Source organism: Nymphalis io, chromosome 29, assembly GCF_905147045.1.
Source record: "Nymphalis io chromosome 29, ilAglIoxx1.1, whole genome shotgun sequence".
Taxonomy (NCBI): domain Eukaryota; kingdom Metazoa; phylum Arthropoda; class Insecta; order Lepidoptera; family Nymphalidae; genus Nymphalis; species Nymphalis io.
This window is the reverse complement of record NC_065916.1, coordinates 447,522-469,526: the sequence shown is the minus strand read 5'-3', so window position 1 is coordinate 469,526 and position 22,005 is coordinate 447,522. Positions and strand designations below refer to the sequence as shown.

The 22,005-nt window shown below is 37.0% G+C and overlaps 2 protein-coding genes across 2 annotated transcripts; both read left to right on the top strand.

The window, feature by feature from the left end:
• Positions 1 to 102: 102 nt before the first annotated feature.
• LOC126779681 (60S ribosomal protein L32) lies at positions 103 to 2,097 on the top strand. Its single transcript, XM_050503840.1, has 3 exons — positions 103 to 294; positions 933 to 1,042; positions 1,887 to 2,097. Exons 1-3 carry the CDS (start codon positions 180 to 182, stop codon positions 2,064 to 2,066), a joined length of 405 nt encoding a protein of 134 aa, XP_050359797.1. The 5' UTR covers positions 103 to 179; the 3' UTR covers positions 2,067 to 2,097.
• A 4,802-nt stretch (positions 2,098 to 6,899) lies between these two features.
• Positions 6,900 to 21,869, top strand: LOC126779478 (ionotropic receptor 25a). Its single transcript, XM_050503486.1, has 18 exons — positions 6,900 to 6,990; positions 7,528 to 7,674; positions 9,233 to 9,436; positions 11,635 to 11,801; positions 12,227 to 12,403; positions 12,839 to 13,032; positions 13,585 to 13,744; positions 14,803 to 14,919; positions 15,659 to 15,763; positions 16,232 to 16,331; positions 16,442 to 16,619; positions 17,852 to 18,035; positions 18,723 to 18,844; positions 19,486 to 19,598; positions 19,781 to 19,871; positions 20,514 to 20,675; positions 21,141 to 21,214; positions 21,508 to 21,869. Exons 1-18 carry the CDS (start codon positions 6,912 to 6,914, stop codon positions 21,813 to 21,815), a joined length of 2,682 nt encoding a protein of 893 aa, XP_050359443.1. The 5' UTR covers positions 6,900 to 6,911; the 3' UTR covers positions 21,816 to 21,869.
• The last annotated feature ends 136 nt before the right edge of the window (positions 21,870 to 22,005 follow it).

Sequence of the window (22,005 nt, the reverse complement as noted above, 5' to 3'; positions counted from 1 at the left end):
CATTAAAAATCTGGCCATAAACAATTCTTTATTCTTAAATAATTATCGACACAACAAAAGTGACATTGAAAACGCACAAAGTCTAGGAATGTTTGTACTTGTCTATTCCTTCTTTCTTTTCGTGCGGCCGTGTCACCGCGTGGTTCGCAGCCGCGTTTCGTGAAAGAAACAATTCCAAAATGGCTATCAGACCTGTGTACAGGCCCCAAATCGTCAAAAAGAGGACGAAAAGATTTATCAGACATCAATCTGATAGATATGACAAACTTAAACGCAACTGGCGTAAACCGAGAGGTATGTTAAATGTTGTTGACCGTATATAACCAATTTATAACTTTAATTGAAAATTTAAATAAAATTAAACTATTAAAAGTTTATTTGCTATAGTTTTATAACTTTAAGTTTATTATATTAGCTTTAAACGACATATACAACTCGAAAACAATAATCTTATAGGTTATAACCATAATGTGATTTTATATCAATAAGGTGTATAAGTTCCCGGTTTCGATAATTTTTGAAGCAAATACAATTAATATATTTTATTCCAACGCAAGGGCACTCTGTGTTATTCATTTTTGATATGATATTCGCAATTTGTAACCTTGCAATAGCAATACTATTATATCCTATTCTGGATGGCTCAATAATAGTCATTTAGTCATAATAATAGTAACATTCAACATACAAAGTACCTTTTATTTAACCTTAGAAGAATTCAACAAAATAAATGAGGCCATGATGAACATTCCGTACATTGGCATCATATATGGATTCTAATTTCTATTTTAAATTGTACAATTTCAATAATTTATATATATTACTAGTATATTAATGGCTGAAATAATTTATCATATATTATTTAGTTTTCAATTCCAATAAAAATCTAATATCAATATAATAACAATAATAGTGAAGTTGTAAAATTACAGGTATTGACAACAGGGTGCGTAGGCGTTTCAAGGGTCAATACTTGATGCCAAGCATTGGTTATGGTTCAAACAAAAAAACCCGTCACATGCTCCCCAATGGCTTCCGCAAGGTGAGAAAATATTAATATTAAATTTTTTTTTTTTTATATGCGCCGGGATGGCAAACTACTCCACCTGATGGTAAGTGGTAGTAGAGTCCAAACACGACGACGGCCAGTACAGTCGGGAAGAATGTTCTGTACTAGCCGTCCCCGCTTTGCCAGCCCGCAAGATGCCTCTTCAAGCCTCGTTTGAAGGAACCCGGGTTGTAAGAGGATAAGGAGATCTTATATATCAATGTCATCACTATAAGGGTTTCACTTAAAACACTATATAACAAATAAATAAACAAAAAGGTGCAGTTATAGGATATATATATTAATTTAATAGTATTTGATTGGCATGACTTGGAAACTTGGAAATGATTAACTATTGATTTTCATAACATCTCGGTAAAAATCTACATTTCCAATGAATCAATGGCAACTATATATTTAATATACTAAAAGGATGATTCAAAAGAGCTTTTATGAGTACTATAATCAAACTTGTGTGACAAATTTTCTTATACCATTATGCTTATTATGGCCCGAACACAGCTTTTAGGCTACATGGTGGGTCTGTATAAAAAGATTTTTGTTAATTACCAAATGGTATTTTGTGTATCTGGCTTGTTACTCTATTGTGCACTTATTAATGAGTTTAATTATATCCTGAGAAGAAAATTATGAAATAGAATAAAAATTAGCATTGATAGTTTAAATAGATGACTTCTTTTTTGATTACAATTGTCATTATTTATCATATTTATTCATAATTATATGAGGTATATGCTTTAAATTCATCAGCGTAGTGTCCCAACACTGGGAATCAAACCTGGCAAGTTTAAATGTAGACATATCCTGTCTTTTCTAGGTCCTCGTTCACAATGTCCGCGAGCTGGAAATCCTCATGATGCAGAATAGGAAATACTGCGCAGAAATTGCTCACGGAGTGTCTTCTAAGAACCGAAAGACTATTGTGGAACGCGCCCAACAGCTCAGTATCAGAGTAACCAACGCCGCCGCGCGTCTCCGCAGCCAGGAGAACGAATAAACTATAATAAATTTTATAAAACCCTATAAAATTGTTTTATTTATATTTTTTATTTTCTTCAAAATATTTGATAGAAATTTTCTTCTTCTAAGGGTCCGTTCACACAGACCGGCTCGGAGAGCATCGGCCTGCTTTTTTCTTTTCACACAGACCGGGTCGTATACGCTTGGAATTGGCCGGAGCGGAGCCGCCAACTATTTCACATCGACCGGCTGGAAGAGATCTGAAAGCGGGTGCGAGCGAGAAAGAGCACGCAAGCGGAGCCGGTCGGCTCCTTTTATTACTTCACACGAAGCGCGTTCAGGCATTTTTAATGACAAAAAAGGTGCAAATGCAAAAATAAACTTTACTACAATCACTCAAAACACTGTTTCCAACGTGATAAAAATCTGCTCTCCTCTCCGAGCCGGTCTGTGTGAACGGACCCTAAATTGTCTAATCTAGTTAAAAATGAGCTCAGTTTAAAAAGTAATTTGGCAAATTTTTCGAAAGATAAAGAGGTTGAGATTAGGTGAATACTACTTACCATAACCAAGGTATCAATAAAATAATTATAAAATAGTTAATAGGTGTTACATTTGTGATTAACTTTTTTAATACGCTGTTAGACTAATTGCGACGGCCATTTTATCAAACTTTCTGATACCTGGACGTCAAGCGCCATCAAAGCTTAAAACGGCGCCCCTAGTATACCCTCAGCCACGTAGAATAACTGCTTTTTCTGACTTGTTTATGTTCAGTCGGCATCTAATATCAAACTTAAGCAGATTTATGAAATTAATGGTTAGTTACTTATTTTAATCGGATTTTGTAAATGAACTTAGCCAAACAGTTTAAAAATGGTCGGGCCGATAAAAAGTTATTGGATTTATTCTGTCGAAAATTTCTCTGTAGCGGCCCGGAGTTTGGAAGTTGTAAATGTATACACTCGTGCCTCGGAAGGCACGTAAGGGTCCGTTCACACAGACCGGCTCGGAGAGGAGAGCAGATTTTTATCACGTTGGAAACAGTGTTTTGAGTGATTGTAGTAAAGTTTATTTTTGCATTTGCACCTTTTTTGTCATTAAAAATGCCTGAACGCGCTTCGTGTGAAGTAATAAAAGGAGCCGACCGGCTCCGCTTGCGTGCTCTTTCTCGCTCGCACCCGCTTTCAGATCTCTTCCAGCCGGTCGATGTGAAATAGTTGGCGGCTCCGCTCCGGCCAATTCCAAGCGTATACGACCCGGTCTGTGTGAAAAGAAAAAAGCAGGCCGATGCTCTCCGAGCCGGTCTGTGTGAACGGACCCTAAAGCCGTTGATCCTGCGCCATCTTACAATTTTGCCAACAGTATTTTAAGAAGCTATTTTATTAGATATAATTTTTTTTCTCCTGGTACTAAAATAAACAATTGTTACTACATATTCGATAAGAATAAGGCTTTTTTTAAACTATTGTTTTTGTGAGAAAAATATAGACAGTTATAATAGTACCTAACGAGTGAAAGACTATTCTAAAATACATCAATGAGCGTTACGGCTCCTCTAATTCATTAGGATTTTGGCTATTATAACTTGAGTTACGATGGACAATATTTTACCCAGTAGAATGTTATCCCATTAGCTTGAAGTATTGTCCTGTGGTTGTCTATTATATTTAACTGTTTTGTTATCAAAAAGTATTGTTAAGAACAATTTTTTCTACACCATTAAAATTCGAACTACATTGCGTCACCACGGGTTTGGTTGACAGTCGACACTGAGAAAATAGATTTAAACATTGAGCTATATTGTTGCAAATGCATTGATGTGTGGCCTTTCTAGAGGCCCCGCCAGCCGAGAGGTGCCACCCAGCCAAAATTATTTAATTTGCTCTAACCGTTTCGGAACAGGGTGCCTCAAATGTCAAAGTGCTTTGTGGCTTCGGATCTCTTAAGTCCAGACCGGTCTATGTGGATTGAAGAGTGTGATCTGTGGCTTTTATTGAAATAACGAGTATTGTTTTTAATTTTTTTTTCGTCTTGCACATATTTTACAAATTATTCTGAAGAATATCTTTTTACATGTACAATATCATTGAATGTGGTATAGTTTTTTTATTTATACATATAATAAATCTGTAATTGATCGCTTTCTGTACATGGAAGATATATAAGTAAAACTATTACTGGGGGCTTTTATCAAAGCAATAGAACCCAAAACAATGATTGTTAGAATGTTTGTCTGTGCGTTTGTACACGCTAATCTTAGAAACGGATTCGAGTGCGGTTTTCACTTATATATTGCGGCCTTCACTTAAAATTTAGTGTTTGTTTTATTTCAATCGGTTTATAAATAATAAACTTATGTCAATTTAAAGAACCACGTCGAACATTCATTCGATAAAATTGCTATAAAATTACTGGTCTTCCAATGTAATTTGAACTCGGATTTATATGATCAATCATATTAAATAGGGTTCGGCTTATGTTGGTATATTGTTATAACTGTCAACTAAGAATGTCACTGGCCATTCAGTGAAAAAGAAAAAGAAGAATGACAGGACGCTTGATGAAAAAAACAGGGCTTTTTCGAGGGATCTTGGAAGGACGGAGGATTGGAAAAGACCGACGCTAGCGGGGAAGATATCCTATTCTGCACGTGGAAAATAAAAGGAGTTGACAGTTGCGGTAGCTCGTTCGAGTAATATTAAACAATTTAAGTATTTAATAATATGTTTGGTGATATTTCATTATTTATATAAAGTTACTACATAAATTGATTATTACGTAATGGAAGAAAGGAATTAATAGCACATTACATTTATTAATATTTAATTTAAATATATATTCTTAAGACTCAGTATTAGAAATAATGGGTTATTTGAGGTTAATAATTGAGAACGTTAATTTATACTAAATTTATTTTATTATTATTTTATGCTTAAACACTTTGAAAAGGCTTGATCATTTAGTTTATGTGTAAAGAATGAAAATAAAAATAATTTGTACCAATTAATATAATTGTTTAATTAATAAACCTTCTATATTCCTAATGCATATTTAACAATATGTCGGTTAACTCGCCCATGCGTAGATATATGTCATTCTTTTAAAGTTGACTATAACCTATTGTATGGTAATGAACGAAATGTAAAAATTAGAGGACATTTTGTGATTTTTTTCTGTATTAAATTTTTTTATTTATTTATGTTTTTGATTTGACAATAACCCTTGAAAATAGAATGTTGAAAACTTGTAACTTAAAAATACATGAGATGTGGCACTGCAAGCAAAGAAGCATTTGGCAGCTGTTATTGTAAAGCTTTATAACAAAACAAGATATAATATATTTAACTCATTTCTTCGACTTCTTATGTTCACATAGCTTGGAGCTCCTTCTCCGAGCCACAAGCGTAGCACAGCATGAGAGGGGACCCGCTAATATCAATACGATCTCGCAGCCGATCCAATCCGTGCCGAAGCATGGAATTTAGTGGGTAAGAATCCCATATAACCCGCTTCTCCCCCAGGAGTCGGGTATCTCTCGAAGATTTCCCATGCGGAAAAATGGTAGCCGATATATAAATTCATTTATAAAACAATATTGAGAGTAAACAAATTATAATCAGATATCGCGTGCAACCCCCTTACCTAATATGTTTATGTATTATTCACAAGCCACCTCATGTCGGCTCTCACGATTGTCTCACGATATCAGACTTACGTGCGCTGTCAACTTTCAATAATTTATAAGACGGATAGACAGCAACAAAAGTCTTCAATATAAATAATAGCGACTTAAACTATTAATGTAGTTTAACGAAAGATAAGATAAGCAATGCTGTTTTAAATGTCAAAACTGGTGGTAGGGCTTTGTGCAAACTGGTCTGGGTGGGCACCACCCACTCATCAGATATTCTACCGCAAAACAGCAGTACTTATTGTTGTGTTCCGGTTTGAAGGGTGAGTGAGCCAGGCACAAGGGACATAACATCTTAGTTCCCAAGGTTGGTGGCGAATTGGTGATGTAAGCGATGGTTGACATTTCTTACAATGGCTATGTCTAAGGGCATTGGTGACCACTTACCATCAGGTGGCCCATATGTTCGTCTGCCTTACTATTCTATAAAAAAAACTATGGTGTTTTATTGTTCCAATTATAATTTCCGTGTGGTTGTCGTTAATCTACAATTATAATGCTCTATTCGTGAACGTTACTTATAACAAAATACATATAGAGGACTAAAATGCTTGCTCTCCTTTTATAAATAAGAAAGAGGTAGACATATTTCTAGTAATCTAATTATAAATATGTACATACAACATAATCGACTTTACTAATCAGAAAAATTTTATATAATAAAATCAAAAAAGTAAGTTTCAATCTGGCTGTACTCTATGTCAAGCCATTATGCCTAATAATTTCTAAAGCAGCTTTGTTTAAGTATATACGATTTACCCCTTTAAAATATTAATAATTTAGCAGGCAAAGCGCCTTTGATTTGTCACTGTCAATTATTAGTTGGTAGTCAGCCTTCTTGTCTTAACCAACTTAACTTTAAACTTAAATTTAAACTTGACAGTTCGTAAGAAAAACTTATTATCAAGAATTAAAAAAAAACGCTCTTTTAATGTTTATTTAATCTGTAATAATAGAAATATATTATTTTTTTAATTTCATTATATATTATATGATTAATTTTAATTTTATTTTATTTTAATTTAATAACTATGATTTCAATTTAAATATGTTTGAAAAATTGAGAATTTTATTTTACGTTTTCTTAACATTATTAATACCATATTTGTTACAAGAATACATTTCGGCAATATTAATAAATAAAGTAGGGAATTGCAATAAATGTAGATCGTGCGGGAAATATTAAAAATGGAGATACCAGCTTTGTTTTTATTAATCATATTTATAAATATCAGTTGTGTCGTTTCTGAACTGAGTTTGAAGTTTGGTAAGGATTTTTTAATACAATTAAAAAATAACGAATAAAGTAATAGGTTAAGATCTATTCTTAAATCCCTTATAAGTATTTTACTGTGTAAAATATATTTTTTAGTTTCTTTCGTCTCGTTTTTCCTGAGAACACAGTAATGATCTCATAATATACCAAGTGCTATAATTATTAAAATTGTAAAAATAAGTATTTATGCGCCCCCTGACCGTATTTTAGCCACAGAGGCCAATCTGACAGGCCAACTGTGTCCAGGAAATACATCCAACTATTATCCATATCTATACCAATATTATAAATGTTAAAGTAACTTTGTTTGTCTGTTTGGCTGTTACGTTTTTACAGCTAATCGAATTTGATGGAATTTGATATGAAGCAAGCTTGAACCCTAAGAAAGGACATGTGCCACCTTTTTATACCTAACACTTGCCATTGAATAAGTCTTAGTGATCCAAACCATGATTCCATCCCTTAAGAAGAGAAAATTTAAAAAATGAATAGCGATATATATTTTAACAATAATAAACAATTTTTCAGTAATTATAACAGAAATTCATGAAAACGACCTCCCTCAGCAAGTGGGGTATGCAATTAAACAAGCTGAAGATAAATACCAGGGGCTTGTCATTAGCGATGACGTCATTCAGCTGGACAGAGAGAACGAAGAAGAAAGTTATAGGCAGTGTAAGTGTAAAAAGATTTTAAGAAAAAAAAAAAAAGAATTGATTTATACATAAATATTAAAACCATTTAATAAAAAACTATTTTAGAATAGTAGTTTAGAGAAGTACTTAACCTACGCCCTTATTTTAGTGAAACAACATATTTTTAATAATAATTTGTCAAAATAAGTAACTTGATTTTAATGAGACATTTAAGAACATGCTTAAGAACAGGGAATTTTTAATTAATTAATTACAAGTAAACCTGTACTATAAAAATAACAATTTTACAATACAATACAAAACTACGTTTAATAAAATTTATTCCGATACAAACAACAAACGATTTTGTTTATTGACACTAGACAGCGCTGTTTTCATTCCATAAAAATCGCACATAATGTCAACGCTATCGAATAATTAAACACACTCGCGTTAAGCACACTAATAAAATATTTGTTTTTTAATCGAATTATTGAACGAACGTTATTTTGTATCTGTGTAATAAGGCATGAATATTTTTGGCGGGCTTTTAGAAAGTGGGTGACGTAAAGGGTCTTTAAAAGTGATGGTTTTTAATGAACGTAACAAAACGCCATTGCCATTGATGAATATAATGCACAAATTGAAGAATTATCATTACTCATTGTGAAATTTAGAGTACAATAATTAATTAAAGTACCCAACTAAGTTTGCAAATAAGTTTTTACAAAAAGAAAAAGATGTTGTTCCGAAATATAAAGTAATAAATACGTAATTACTATCTATTTATTATCTTTTGCTAAATCAGATAATTACTTAGAAAAGTTTAAAGGTTTGGTAACAAAAAAATAATGGTGCGAGTGCTAAGGTACACACGAGAATTGATGTGAGCTTAGTACCGATCTCACGCACACATTAACGCACTTACGCTGACGTCATCTGAAGCTCAAGTCTCAGCATACCACTTATACATCAAAAATACAAAAATTGCAATAACAAGAACATGAAATTCACGCTTGTCACATAAATAATCTTAAAGCAAGTGTAACTGCAAAGCGCAGTTACCTATATAAATATATTATGCTAAAATTTACGAAACGCGCTGAATCTTCTGTTATTATTATTATGTAATTTGGTTTAGTGAATTTTTCAGTTTTTTAATTTTAACTACATACGATATAAGTATATGAGTATAATTTTAATTAAATAAATCATCTTCAACTTATTTATTTATTTATACAGGTATACAAACAGATTACACTCAAAACATTCATTAAAATTACGGTCTTACACAACTTTAAACTATATTAAATACCTTTCTATAGTATTAATAATAAATAGTAAAGGATAACAATAATATTCTATAACATTATCTAAATAACATTAAATATTTATAACTATAAAACAGATTACAATATATTCATCCATTTAAATTATTGTAAAAAGAAAAAAAAATGGTTGTGGTCTGTAGATATTTAGGTATTTCCACTGTAGCGTGTCATGGCGAGAAAGAAAAATTGTAAAAGAAAGGGAAAGAAGAATATTTAACTGCTAGTAAAAATATCGTTGTACTCAGTTTAGAATTTTATACCTTTTAGTATGCTCATTCGTATCACAAGGGGTATCCCTCATCATAGACCTATCCTGGTCACCCTGGGAGATGGCTGAGGAACTTTCATCGTCAGCTGGTATACCGATCGTTCGTTCGTTACTGGGTTCTCAGCAATATATCGGGGGCTTTGATGGTTATTTGGAATCGAGGAATGCAACGGATGCCGCTTTAATATTGGAGAGCGAAATAGGTGAGTATTTTTCGAGATAAGCTAAAGCTTTTGATGTTGTCTCATAGAAAAAGTTAAAATTGATTGAGCACTAGACTATTTTAAGGACAAATTATTAAAGTCACATCACGAACTTATTGGTAGGATTATGTGCAAGCCGGTATGGTTTGGTACCACCCACTTTTGACATATACCACTGCCAAACAGTAATGTTTCGAATGGAATTGGGCCAGTGTAACTATAGGCACAAGAGACATATAACACCTTAGTTCCCAAGGTTGGTAGCGCATTGGTAATGTAAGGAATGGTTAATATTTCTAACGGCGCCAACGTCTATGGACAGAAGGACGACATACCATCACGTGGCCGAACTGCCTGTCAACCTACCTATATTATAAAAAAACAATAATGAAATTGATTGTCGTATGTGCAGATCTCAAACGAAGTGAAATAATGTAATGCCAAGAAAACACTACGGAATTTGTTTTTTTTTTTACTATTAATAGGCCAGCGTTTGACCGTTGACTTGCCTGATGTTAAGCATCGACACGGTCTAGATGTTGCACGCTTGCCTATAAGAAACCTGTTTACTCTGGATTTGAAGACACCAACATTGTACCTATCGGGAAATACGGACTCAGGCAAAGCATTCCAAAGTTGCGCAGTGCGAATGATGAATGTAGACTCAAAGCGCTTCGTACGTAGGCGGGGAATTTCCACTGTGTACCTATGGCGCTTTGGTCGTGTTTGCCTGGCCGTTCGATAGTAAAAAGGGGCTGGAGGAATCAGTTCATGTAATGTATCCGATAGAAGACTGAGAGTGATGCAACCACACGTCGATGTTCCAAACTTTGGAGCCTAGACTCGACCAATGCGTCGTGTCCTATCAACCTTCTGGCACGCCTCTCAATCATCTCTAGAGCCTGAAGGTGGTTCTTGGCAGAGCCATCCCAAAAATGAGAGCAGTACTCCATACATGACCTCACTTGTGCTTTATATAAGTTGAGCAGTTGTTCTGGAGTAAAGTAACGTCTCACTTTGGAGAGGATACCAAGTTTTCGAGCGGCTATTTGGGCTTTGGACTCAATAAAAGAGCCGAAATTTAGAGTCGACGTGAGAGTAATGCCAAGAAGGTCAAGATGTTTAGTTATAGGTACAGATACATTTCGGAAGGAGAGAGGTAGCTGTAATTCCCTTTTTTTGGCGGAAAACAAACACGCCTGCGTCTTAGATGCATTGAACTTGACCAGATTGGCATCACCCTAATCGGACACTGCCTTAAGGGTCACGCTCAGGCGCTTTACCATGGCCTCTCTCTAAGCCTCGATTTGGAGCTCACTAGCTCGCGCGTTGGACTTGTAGCTCTCGACAACTGCAATCATCTGCGTACCCATGGATACCGGGCATCAGCAGATCATTAATGTGCAGCAGAAATAGTGTCGCCGAGATCATTGACCCCTGGGGAACACCGGCATTTATGGCCATTTGATCCGACGAGTGGCCATTAACCACTACTCGTAACGATCGATTCCTCAGGAAGTCAGAAATCCAAGCACATAGGCTAGCAGGCAGGCCATATGCAGGAAGCTTGCTGATAAGGCCATCATGCCAAACCCTATCAGATATCCAAAGAAACAGCAAGTGCCTCCCCGTGTTTCTCGATGGCCTCACTCCAGATGTGTGTGACGTACACTAGAAGATCACCAGTGGACCGGTTTCGGCGAAACCCGTATTGTCGGTCACTGAGAATGTCATTGGCTTCCAGGTACGTCAGGAGCCTAGTATTTAGGATACGTTCCATTGTCTTGCACAAAATGGACGTAACCGAGATGGGTCTGTAATTGGCAGGGTCAGCATGACTGCCCTTTTTAGGCACGGGCTGCACGTTAGCAAGCTTCCAGGACTTAGGCACTTGACCAGTCTCAAGAGAGAGGCGAAACAGACGTGTCAGGATAGGAGACAGTTCAGGCGCACATTAAAGTTTAAAGGCAAATTAAAGGCGCAAGTAATTTCCGAAACTTGCTCCACGGGAGGCGACGAGATCTATGCCCAGCATTGGAATATTTATAGGCTGTCTTGTAATAAAATCTGCAACTTCTTTATCGCCCACAAAACTATTTCTGTTAAGGCTACCTTGTGTATATGTAGGTGTCCTGCCTGCATTTCTCAAATGTTAATAGTAGGTATAATTCAAACTTGACATTGTTTTCTTTTAACAGATGTCGATAGAGCTCTGTACGAGTTACTCGGCAGGTCACACGTGCGTGTGTGGGTGCATGCTGGTCTTACTAGAGACTCGGCTAAAGCCCTTAAGGGCATGAGGCCTGAACCTAATTTTTATATCATTATCGGTAGTGGTTCTTTCGTCGCTGCTACCTATAAAAGGGTATGTTTTAATATTACCTAAATAAAAAGATAGGTTGCAATTATTGGAAAATAAATAAATTAATTATGTAGTATGACCGCTTCTATGTTATGTCTCCGATAAGATATATAAATGTCTACAGATCACTGAACGATCGGCATGGGGCAGCGGAACGAGTAAGGGGATCCATAGGTCATTTAATAACCATTGATTCATATCCGGCTCGAAGGACCATTAATAAAACGATAGTTGCCTCTTAAAAATCAATCCAGTATTATTCACCCGAGTTCACGGCACTTAAAATGGAAAATAAGTGTACATCGGTTTAGTTACGCCCCCTTCATAATACCTTCCCTCGTTCCTCATTCTATAACGCGAAAACATTAATAAACACTAGAAGGATCTAGAAAATAACTGAACTATTCAATAATAATGTACATTCTCAGGCAGTTAAGGAGAAGTTAGTGAAACGAAGATATCGTTGGAATTTAATTGTTACGGATTATGACAAAGTTGACACATCTGACGTCATATTACCCACTGTTGTGATGCAAGCTGAGGTCGCTGAATGCTGTAAGCTGTTAGGACTTGGTGAAGGGTGCAGCTGTGTAATGAATTTGGAGGTCAGTAAATAATATACTAATACATTAGGGGTCGTATATTAATCGCGTGTTTTTTTAACCACGATTAACATCGCTTCGTCACACTCATGTGTTTATACGATATTTAAACACCAGTTCAGTGGCTTATTTGAAGATTTGGCACCCCGGATACAAAATGTCCGTCCCATTAATTTCAGGAATTTGACGTATTATATTATATTTATTATGAATTATTGGTTAATTAAGAGTAGCTAGGTAACTAATAATGAGTTTTAGAGTACTAGTGTGATGTCAATTTGGTAGTTCCCTCTATTTTCTTTAGAAATGTCAAATCAAGGCCTAGGCCGCCCCTACAAGACCTGACACCCTGGGAAAGTGCCATAAATAAAATAAATACAAGCTTGTCAAAAGCTACAAATAGGACTTCAATATATCATCTATTTATACTTTTTTCAGAAAAAACAATACATTGTCAACAACTTAATTTATTATTTAGCGGAAACAGTATCAAAACTAGACACGGACAAAATTATCAGTGTGAACTGCGAGAATCCGAATGGCGAGATGAATGTTACAAAGGAGAGATTCAATCAATTGATTGAAGTGGATTTAGTAAATAATGACACATTATTCTACTGGGATGTTGAAAGGTGATCTTTATATAAATTATTCTTTTGTATGTGTGTGTATACTGACATTCGAATATTCGCCTCGTTTGTCTAGTGGCTAGATATGAGGCCGCAAAAAGATACCTGGCCAATAAAAAGTTATTGAGTTTTTCTGTTGAAGACTCTCAGTAACAGCCTAAAGTCTGGAAATTGGAAGTGTTTACACACCCGTGCACCGGAAAGCACGTAAGGCCGTTGGTCCCGCGCTTGAACTATTTCCGGTCGTATAGAATTTGCCGAATCATCGGATTATGAGAGTAAAGGAATAGAGAGATCCGGCAGTAGGTATTGTTGCAATCGGGACCCAGGACTTTGTTATACACTCCTGCGCAAAGTCGGGACGCGCAGCTAGTAGAAATATGTCTATATTATGTGTCTGATGAAATTCTACCACATGTTAATCTACTAGCCCACATTGGAGTAGCGTGGTGGAATAGGATTCGAACCTTCTCCTCAAAACGCACATTTGACCAGCTGTTGGACATTTACAGGCTAAAAATTTTAACTTTTTGTATAAGAACTTTATCGATACAGGTTTGGTCTGTTCTTGCGGTCTCGCTTCATCTTATACACTCTTATGCCGGAGACTGGTCTTCAGAAAGTAGCGACTTGGTCCGCTGATGAGGAGTACAAGTTGCTTCCTGGTGTGGTTCTCGAACCGTTGAGGGATTTCTTTAGAATTGGAACATCTCCGGTAATTTTTTTCATAAAGATTTTTTTTTTTATATAACGCTGCTACAGACGATATCAAGGACGAACTTATAACTTATAACTGGTGGTAGAGCTTTGTGCAAGCCCGTCTGGGTTGGTACCACGTACTCATCAGATATTCTACCGCAAAACAGCAGTACTTGGTATTGTTGTGTTCCGGTTTGACGGGTGAGTGAGCCAGTGTAATTACAGGCACAAGGGACATAACATCTTAGTTCCCAAGGTTGGTTGCGCATTGGTGATGTAAGCGATGGTTAACATTTCTTAAAATTCCTATGTTTATGGGCGTTGGTAACCACTTACCATCAGGTTGCCCATATGCTCGTCCGCCTTCCTATTCTATAAAAAAATAACTTTTGTATAATATATATTCCAAACAGGACAAAAATATGATTACGATGTGTTTTGTTGTTATTTTTTATTTTTACTTTTTATATATACATCTATATAATACATTTATATACTGCCTCGTTGGTCTAGTGGCTTGATGTAAGGCCGCAGACCCGAAGATCCTGGGTTCAATTCCCAGGTCGGGCCAGTAAAAAGTTATTCGATTTTTCTGCCAGAAAATTTTCAGTAGGAGCCCGGAGTCTGGAAGTTTGGAAGTGTGTACACTCCCGTGTCTCAGAAAGCACGGAAAGCCGTTGGTCCTGCACCAGAACTCTTTCCGGCCGTGTCGGATTGCCGTCCCATCGAATTATGAGAGTTAGGGAATACAGAGTGCACCTGTGTTTGCGCAAACACTTGTGCACCATAGTATCTCCTGCGCAGTTGGCTAATCTCTCTTGAGAGTGGCCGCCGTGGCCGAAATCGGTCTGGAGCACATTATATGCTACATATTATTGTATTAATTATATTATCATGAGCTAGGACATAGAAATTGCTCACTTGTGGCCCTGAAGCGGGATTTCAATAGTCAACACCCAATGACGATCTTATGAAAGTTATCGAGATGAGATCATACACAATTTTTAGTAATTTTTATAGTTTTGACATATTCCTAATACTAAGTTGAAAACATTTATTTTACGTTTTCCATAGGCAGTGCCTTGGACTTTACCGAAGTATGACCCGGAGTCAGGGGAACAGATGCTCTCAGAAGATGGTGAACCTCTATATGAGGGTTATTGTATCGACCTAATTGACAAAATAGCTGAGGTGAGTTACAGGTTAAATATACGGCTAGCGAATTTTTGTGGTACAGGATGTGGAACCAGGATATTGGTAACATGTCACTGCATTTTATATTTGTGTATTATTGTCAAATTCATATTGATTCAACTCTAGTTTCTTAACTAGAGTTACTTTAACTCTAGACTACTTACTACTACTAACAAGAGATACTTTAGTTAACTCTAGTTCAGCTGGCGGCAGGTGTTTGTGCTTTTCTGTATATAGAGAAACAAACGAACTAACTTTCAGTACAGTAAAGTGACTGTCAATATCCCACTGCTGCTGAGGCTAAGGCCTCCTTTCCTTTCTTTGAGGATAAGATTTGCAGCTTATTCCAATACGCTTCACCAATGCGGTTTGGCGGAATACACATATATGCAGTGTATATGAGAGTGAAAATACACACATACATTAGTTTCCTCACGATATTTTCATTCACCGCCAAGAACGAGATGAATTATAAACGCAAACTAAGCACATGATAATTCATTGGTGCTTGCTCGGGTTTGAACCCACGATAATTTAAGATTTGCGCGTTCCAACCACTAGGCCATCTTGGCTCAACTTACTTACTTTAGCATTTCCATTGTTAGTGAGTATACACATACACATTAGAAGCATTACACTGTCTTATTGTGATTTATGGCACGATAGCTTAGCTCGAGAATGTGTGTGATAACGTTTTAAGAAGTGAAATGTATCCTTAATGAATAAATTTGTTTAGGAGATGGGTTTCGACTATGAGATAATAACGCCGAAATCCGGTACATTCGGTAGAAGACTGCCGAATGGTTCGTGGGATGGTATTATCGGCGATTTGATGGCTGGGGTGAGTACGAGTGGTGTGTCTAATATTATTTTAATTAAAAAAATAAAACTTATATTCGAAATCGAAATTGAATATCGATGTGAGCTCACGTACACATATCACGCACACATTAACGCACTTGTAAAACAAATCTTACGCTGACGTCATCTGACGCTCAACATCGTACGCTGACGTCATCTGACGCTCAATATCTTACGCTGACGTCATCTGACGCTCAAAAACTTACGCTGACGTCATCTGACGCTCGAACTCTTTGTTAGTCCCTACCGTGTACCGAACGCTAAGATGCTGATATATCAAAAATATAAATTCATCTTGCTTGCACTACGCCCTACCAAGTTACTTTTTGGTACCAAATATACTATTTGTGTTATAAAACTTTTTGTTATAAATTCGTCACCACTCGTGTTTATACAATGATTGTCATATATCTAATAAGTAATGTTATAGTTAATATAATCTACACAGGAAACGGATATCGCAGTCGCCGCCTTAACGATGACAGCTGAAAGGGAAGAAGTAGTGGACTTCGTGGCGCCATATTTCGAACAAACCGGCATCCTTATTGGTATTATTTATTTAGCAGTTTTATTAAGTAAATATTTCTAGTAATAGTGATCAATTTGTATAATTTCAAAATATTATCAATAAAATACGATAATTATTATTATTCCACAGTTATACGAAAACCGATTCGAAAAACATCACTGTTTAAATTTATGACAGTCCTACGGACAGAAGTGTGGCTGAGTATTGTCGCAGCTCTGCTCCTAACTGGTTTCATGATCTGGTTGCTGGAGAAGTACTCCCCTTACTCTGCGAGGAACAACCCTGACGCTTATCCTTATCCGTGCAGGTAAGTTGATAATATTTAAAAGTACAGTAACAGTCTGTAAATGTCCCACTGCTGGGCTAAGGCCTCCTCTCCCTTTTGAGGAGTAGATTTGGAGCTTATTCCACCACGCTGCTCCAATACTGGTTGGTAGAATACACATGTGGCTGAATTTCGATGAAATTAGACACATGCAGATTTCCTCGCGATGTTTTCCTTCACCGTTAAGCACGAGATGAATTATAAACACAAATTAAGCACATGAAAATTCAGTGGTGCTTGCCCGGGTTTGAACCCACGATCATCGGTTAAGATTCACGCGTTCTTACCACTAGGCCATCTCGGCTAATAAAAAAAAGTACAGTAACAGTCTGTAAATGTCCCACTGCTGGGCTAAGGCCTCCTCTCCCTTTTGAGGAGTAGATTTGGAGCTTATTCCACCACGCTGCTCCAATACGGGTTGGTAGAATACACATGTGGCAGAATTTCGATGAAATTAGACACATGCAGATTTCCTCGCGATGTTTTCCTTCACCGTCAAGCTCGAGATGAATTATAAACACAAATTAAGCACATGAAAATTCAGTGGTGCTTGCCCGAGTTTGAACCCACGATCATCGGTTAAGATTCACGCGTTCTAACCACTAGATCATAATCAACCCACAAACAGAAATACTAGTGTTTTTTTCCGATTTGAAGATTGAGACAGTGTAACCACAAGCAGAATAAATATAGCATCTTAGTAACCAAGGTTGGTGGCGCTTTGATGTAAGGGATGGTTAATATTTCTTACAGCGCCAATGTCAAGACACTCGCCATATGCCGTAATAAATGCAAATTTATTTCAATTTGAGTTTTTCTTAACACATAGATGTGAATATATTAGTATTTTTTTATCGAATAGGAAGGCGGACAAGCATATGGGTCACCTGATGGTAAGTTGTCACCAACGCCTATAGACATTGGCATTGTAAGAAATGTTAACCATCGCTTACATCACTAATGCGCTACCAACCTTCGGAACTAAGATGTTATGTCCCTGGTGCCTGTCATTATACTGGCTCACCCACCCTTCAAACCGGAACACAACAATACCAAGTACTGCTGTTTTGCGGTAGAATATCTGATGAGTGCGTGCTACCAACCCAGACGAGCTTGCACAAAGCTCTACCACCATTAAAGTAATAATATGTATGGACTTTTCTATTATATATAAAATAAGGAAGACATCAGAAAACACTAGTTTATTATTACAGAGAGTTTACCTTAAAAGAGAGTTTCTGGTTCGCTCTGACGTCGTTCACTCCTCAAGGGGGCGGGGAGGCGCCGAAAGCGCTCTCAGGGAGGACTTTAGTTGCAGCGTATTGGTTGTTCGTGGTGCTGATGCTGGCCACGTTCACCGCCAACTTAGCCGCGTTTCTGACAGTCGAGAGAATGCAGGTAAATGCATGTTTAAATATTTTGGATAATATTTCTCTTTGACTTTGACTTTCATATCATTGTTTTTATTCAAGTATACACTAACAGACGTAGGGTAGGTTGTGATTGTTCTTTTATATAGTATACCCATATAAGGGAAAAAGGCAACTAAATATACCTTACTATATAAGGTAGGCAGATAGAAAAGACATATAATGATGTCCTCCAGACCGATTTCGGCTACGGCGGCCAATCTCAAGAGAGATTAGCCAACTGCGCAGGAGATATTATAGTGCACAAGTGTGTGCGCAAACACAGGTGAACTCTCTATTCCCTAACTCTCATAATCCGATGGAACAGCAATCAAAAGAGTTCAGGCGCAGGACCAACGGCTTTACGTGCTTTCTGAGGCATGAGAGTGTACACACTTCCAACTTCCCGACAATGGGCTTCTACTGAGAGTTTTCTGACAAAAAACCCAATAACTTTTTATTGGCCCGACCTGGGAATTGAACCCAGGACCTCCGGGACTGCGGCCTTACATCAAGCCACTAGACCAATGAGGCAGTCAAAAAAGACATATAGTATCAACATTAAACTAAGAAACGCCATTCCTGAGATTATGACATGTCGATAAAGTCGTAATCTACATAGCATGCACACACTGTGTTGTACGAACGTTATAATGACGTCACCAGTCGCTTTCAGACCCCAGTGTCCTCATTGGAACAACTGGCGAGGCAGTCCCGTATCAACTACACGGTGGTGGAGAGCTCGACTATACACCAATACTTCATCAACATGAAGTTCGCTGAAGACACGCTGTACAGGTGACAGTTCTGTTTTTATGTGTAAACATCTTAGCGCTCGGTACACGATAGGGGCTAACCGAGATTTCGAGCGTCAGATGACGTCAGCGTAAGGTTTGATATTGTAAGGGCGTTAATGTGTGCGTGAGATCGGTACATGAGTTCACATGATTATATATCAATTCTCTTACACACACATACCAATTTTTTTTTTAAATGGCTTCGTGTTGAGATTTTCGAAGATGTGGAGATCAAACCAGTTTTTTGCAGATGAATATTTAAATTTTGTATATTTATGTTGTCAGTGCGTAGTTAGTCTAGTGGCTCGATATAAGGCCGCAGATTGCGAGCTCAGGACGGGTTCGAACCCCGGGGTCTGGCTGATAAAAAGTGACTGTGTTTTTTCTGTCGAAACATTCTCAGTAGCTGCCTGGAAGTGTGTACACTTCCGTGCCTCGGAAAGCACGTAAAGTTGGACTTACGCCTGAACTCTTTCTGGTCGTGTGGCGGGATTAAGAGAGTGGGATAATAGAGAGTACCCCTGTGTTTGCGCATACTATTGTGCTCTATAATATACTCGGCGCAGTTGGCCGGTCTCCCTCTATATTCGATTGCTTAGGAAGACATTATTCACTTTATATTATTGATATATTTTCGACCAGGGTCTGGAAGGAGATAACGTTGAACGCCACGTCAGATCAAGCTCAGTACCGCGTGTGGGATTATCCCATTCGGGAACAATATGGTCACATCCTATTGGCTATTAATGCATCAGGTTGGTACTGATAATATTTTCCATCAATCATTATACGTGATTGCGCCATCAGCCTTGGAAATTAAGATGTTACTTTTTGGCTGTTGTTACACTGGCTCACTCACCCTTTACTAAGTATTACTGTTAAGCGAATTAGTGATGTTTATTAATTTGAAGTTAAAAAAATGAATATGATGATGTAGGACCAGTACCAGATGCAAGAACTGGATTCGAGCAAGTGAATGAGCACGCGGAAGCCGATTTCGCCTTCATACACGACTCAGCTGAAATTAAGTAAGTGGTTGGGAATGGTGGAGATTTAGAGGCTCAGTGGCAACAAAGAAGTGGAATTCCCTAAATATATTATATTGACAAGCCGGTTGGCGTGGTTGGTAGATACTTGCCTTTCACGCCGAAGGTTGTGGGTTCGATTCCCACCCAGGACAGACATTTGTGTGCATGAACATGTCTGTTTGTCCTGAGTCTGGGTGTAACTATCTATATAAGTATGTATTTACAAAAGAAAAGTAGTATATGTAGTATATCAGTTGTCTGATTTCCATAGTACAAGCTCTGCTTAGTGTAGGATCAGATGGCCGTGTGTGGATAACGTCCCAGGATATTATTATTATTATTCCAAATGAATTGAACAATTTCTATTGTAATCGAGTGTTTCAATAATTTACTGCGGGACAATTTTAATTATTTAAACGAACATGTATCGCATTGGAGTTTGGTCGTAAGAATTAGATATTTTTTTCGATATCTCTCTCAAGGGCCTCCTCCTATGGTAGCTATATTGGCATATCCCCCCTCCCGTAATCTAGTCCTGCCTATGTGGTTAAGTCTCACTTGAAGATCGCCACTGCATCTCTTGTAATATATGATCATATTATCAATATATATTTGTATGGTATTATGACAATTTTGTTCAAGATATGAGATAACTCGCAATTGTAACCTGACGGAAGTCGGAGAAGTGTTCGCGGAACAGCCCTACGCCATCGCGGTCCAGCAAGGATCGAGACTTCAGGAGGACCTGTCAAGGACTCTGCTGGATCTGCAGAAGGAACGCTTTCTGGAACAGCTGGCATCGAAGTATGTGGCTTTTTAGTGCAGTTTTTTTATTATGAAGTCAGTTAGCCACACACACATACACAAACATAGACACAGTCATACTCGTATATATATATATATTACATTTATATATATGTATCTATAATTCACTCGCCCGTTAGGTATGCAAGTATCTTAATGCAGGGTTGTCTGGAAGAGATCACCACTTGAGTGATAAGACCGTCCTTGCACGCATCATGTTGAGGTCCGCAATTTTATTTTATTTATATACTTCTCTTGAATTTTTGTTTTTCTTTTTTTTTTACTTGTGTTTGTATTTTCTTTTTTCCTTGTGTGTGCAATAAAGTTGTTTTATAATAATAATATCAGTTGAAACTTTGGTGAAGTGTAATAAATGTTTGTCCTTCAATAGAAACGTTTTATGTATTGTACTCGTGTGAAGCCGCGGCGGATAGCTAGTATAATATAAATGATGGAAATCTACAGGTATTGGAACGAGTCCGCGAGGCAGGCGTGTCCGGACGCTGATGAGTCTGAAGGGATCACGCTGGAGAGCTTGGGTATGTAATTATAATCGACGGCCGAATGTGCCACCTGGTGGTAAGTGGTCACCACCGCCCCTAGGGAACTAAGATATTATTTCCCTTGCCTGTAGTTACTTAGTGACAAGATGGCGGTTTTAAAATAGCACGCGTCTTTTTTTTATCAACGGTGTTATATGGATGAAGGACTTTATATATATAAAACTTTATGAGTTACTTAACTTTGATTTCTAAACAAGTATAATTGAAATTTGTTATAAGTATTCAATAAAAACTACATTATTACTATAATTATTAAAATTCTCTTTCAGGGGGAGTGTTCATAGCAACTTTGTTCGGCTTGGGACTCGCCATGATAACATTGGGATGGGAAGTGTTCTATTACAAGCGAAAACAAAAAAATAAACTACAAGCCATAGACGCGACCATAGAGAAGACGGAAGCTTTCGTCAAACCGATGAAAATACCTAAAAAGACGGATAATGTTACCAAGTTACGAAAGAAGAATAAAAAAAGTGGCAATATAATTAAAAATGTCACAATCGGCGATCATTTCAAGCCGGCTGATAAGGGCGTGTCTTATATCAATGTTTACCCACGGGGTGGTTTTAGACCATAATTAAGTAATTTATAATTTGTGTGTATTATAGTTTAAATATTATTTCAACAGAAGATATTCACCGATAATTAATATTTAATAAATAAAAATTAATAATACCCATGTAACTTTAGGCTATTATTTTTATTATTAAACATAAATATATATTTAAACGAGCAAAACGTTTCTTTCATTCGATCCTAAATAAATA